General features: G+C 61.0%; 1 protein-coding gene across 1 annotated transcript in view; it reads right to left on the bottom strand.

The window, feature by feature from the left end:
* Window positions 1–220, bottom strand: part of KIAA1045 (KIAA1045 ortholog) — a 30435-nt gene extending 30215 nt beyond the window's left edge. Inside the window, exon 1 of the mRNA XM_009889747.1 lies at window positions 7–220. Within this exon, the coding sequence (XP_009888049.1) occupies window positions 7–220 (214 nt within the window). The remainder of the gene's footprint in view (window positions 1–6) is intronic.
* Between the last annotated feature and the right edge of the window lie 1095 nt (window positions 221–1315).

Raw genomic sequence — 1315 nt, forward strand, 5'->3', positions numbered from 1 at the left:
CCTTGCTGGCGCTGCTCTCCTCCGGCTGGGAAGGTCCTGCTGGTGCCTCCTCCTCTGCCTCCTGCACCTCCTGCTCGAGTGTCCCCCGGCGTGTGCCCCCCGCCTCTGCCTGCCGACACGTCGATGGCTGCTCCCGCAGCCCGTCCTTAAAGGCTGACACAGCCAAGCTGACCTTCTGCACCTTCTCCACCGTCTGCCGCCTGGACATCAGCACCCCCATGGTTCTGCAGAGGAAAGGAAGGTCTCAGTGCTAAGTCCTCGGGGTGCAATGCTGCTCCCCACCCCTGCACCAAGTCTCTGTCTCCAAAAAGGTGTGCCAGTGGCTGTCTCCCACATGTGCGGGGAACACCTTGGGGCAGGGAGAAATGAGGGTTCCTTGGCAAGCTGACACTGGAGTCATCTGTGGTAGCCACGGGGAGGCGGAAGCCGTGTGGTCATGGAGGGTCTGAGTGTTGGTGGGAGAGTAGGACAGCAAGCAGGAAGGTGGTTTGGCAGCATCTTGCCTCCCCCATCCTTGCTCTTTAGGCTCTGGCTTAACAAGAAACACATCCAGGCCCTTACCACACCAGACCAGTAAGTCCCAGAGGGACTGGGACCAGCTGTAAGCCTGCCCCTTGTGTGCACCCCATTCTGCCTTGGAGAAAACCTCTTCGGCCACCCAAGGGCAAGAGGTGTCCTCCCAGCAGCTCTGCCCAGGGCTGAGATGTAGCACAGCTGGTGCTGGGTCTCTCACCTTCCCTAAATTTCAGTTCACCCCCTAGTCTCTCTCATGCTCACACGCTCGTGTGTATGTGTGTGTGCTGCTGCCCTGATCGCTGGGCATCCTGCAAGGAGCCATGTGGAGAAGCTGGACCAGCCATGGCAGGGACTGCGAGGGTGCAGGAGGGAAAGGGAGCAGTGCATGGGTCCCAAAAAGGGGGTTTGGGTGCAGGACCAAGGGAAGATCATCTTAGGGTAAAAAGGGGAGGGCAATGGCAGCAGCAATAGTAGGTTGGGCTCTGTCAGTGGGGGTGTGCTGAAGCTGGCGAGAAGCAGGATTTGGTCTCCAGACCCGGCAGAATCCTGGCACTGCCCCCCGTGCTCAGCTGAGGCTGCGTTATGGAAGATGCGGTAGCCAGGAGGAGCTCCCGGCTGGTGCCCAGGGACTAGCAGACAGCACTTGCTGCCTGTGCAAGCCTTCGGGGGGGATTACACCAGAGCAGCCATCTCCCGCCCCGCCAGCCTCAGCAGGGAAGTCCCCAGGTAGCGGGATAATTAGCTGCACGCGCGCAGATGCCGGGATCTCACGGCTGCGGGAGGACACGTCGCTGCGGGC

This window comes from Charadrius vociferus, unplaced genomic scaffold (genome assembly GCF_000708025.1).
Source record: "Charadrius vociferus isolate BGI_N301 unplaced genomic scaffold, ASM70802v2 scaffold37, whole genome shotgun sequence".
Taxonomy (NCBI): Eukaryota; Metazoa; Chordata; class Aves; order Charadriiformes; family Charadriidae; genus Charadrius; species Charadrius vociferus.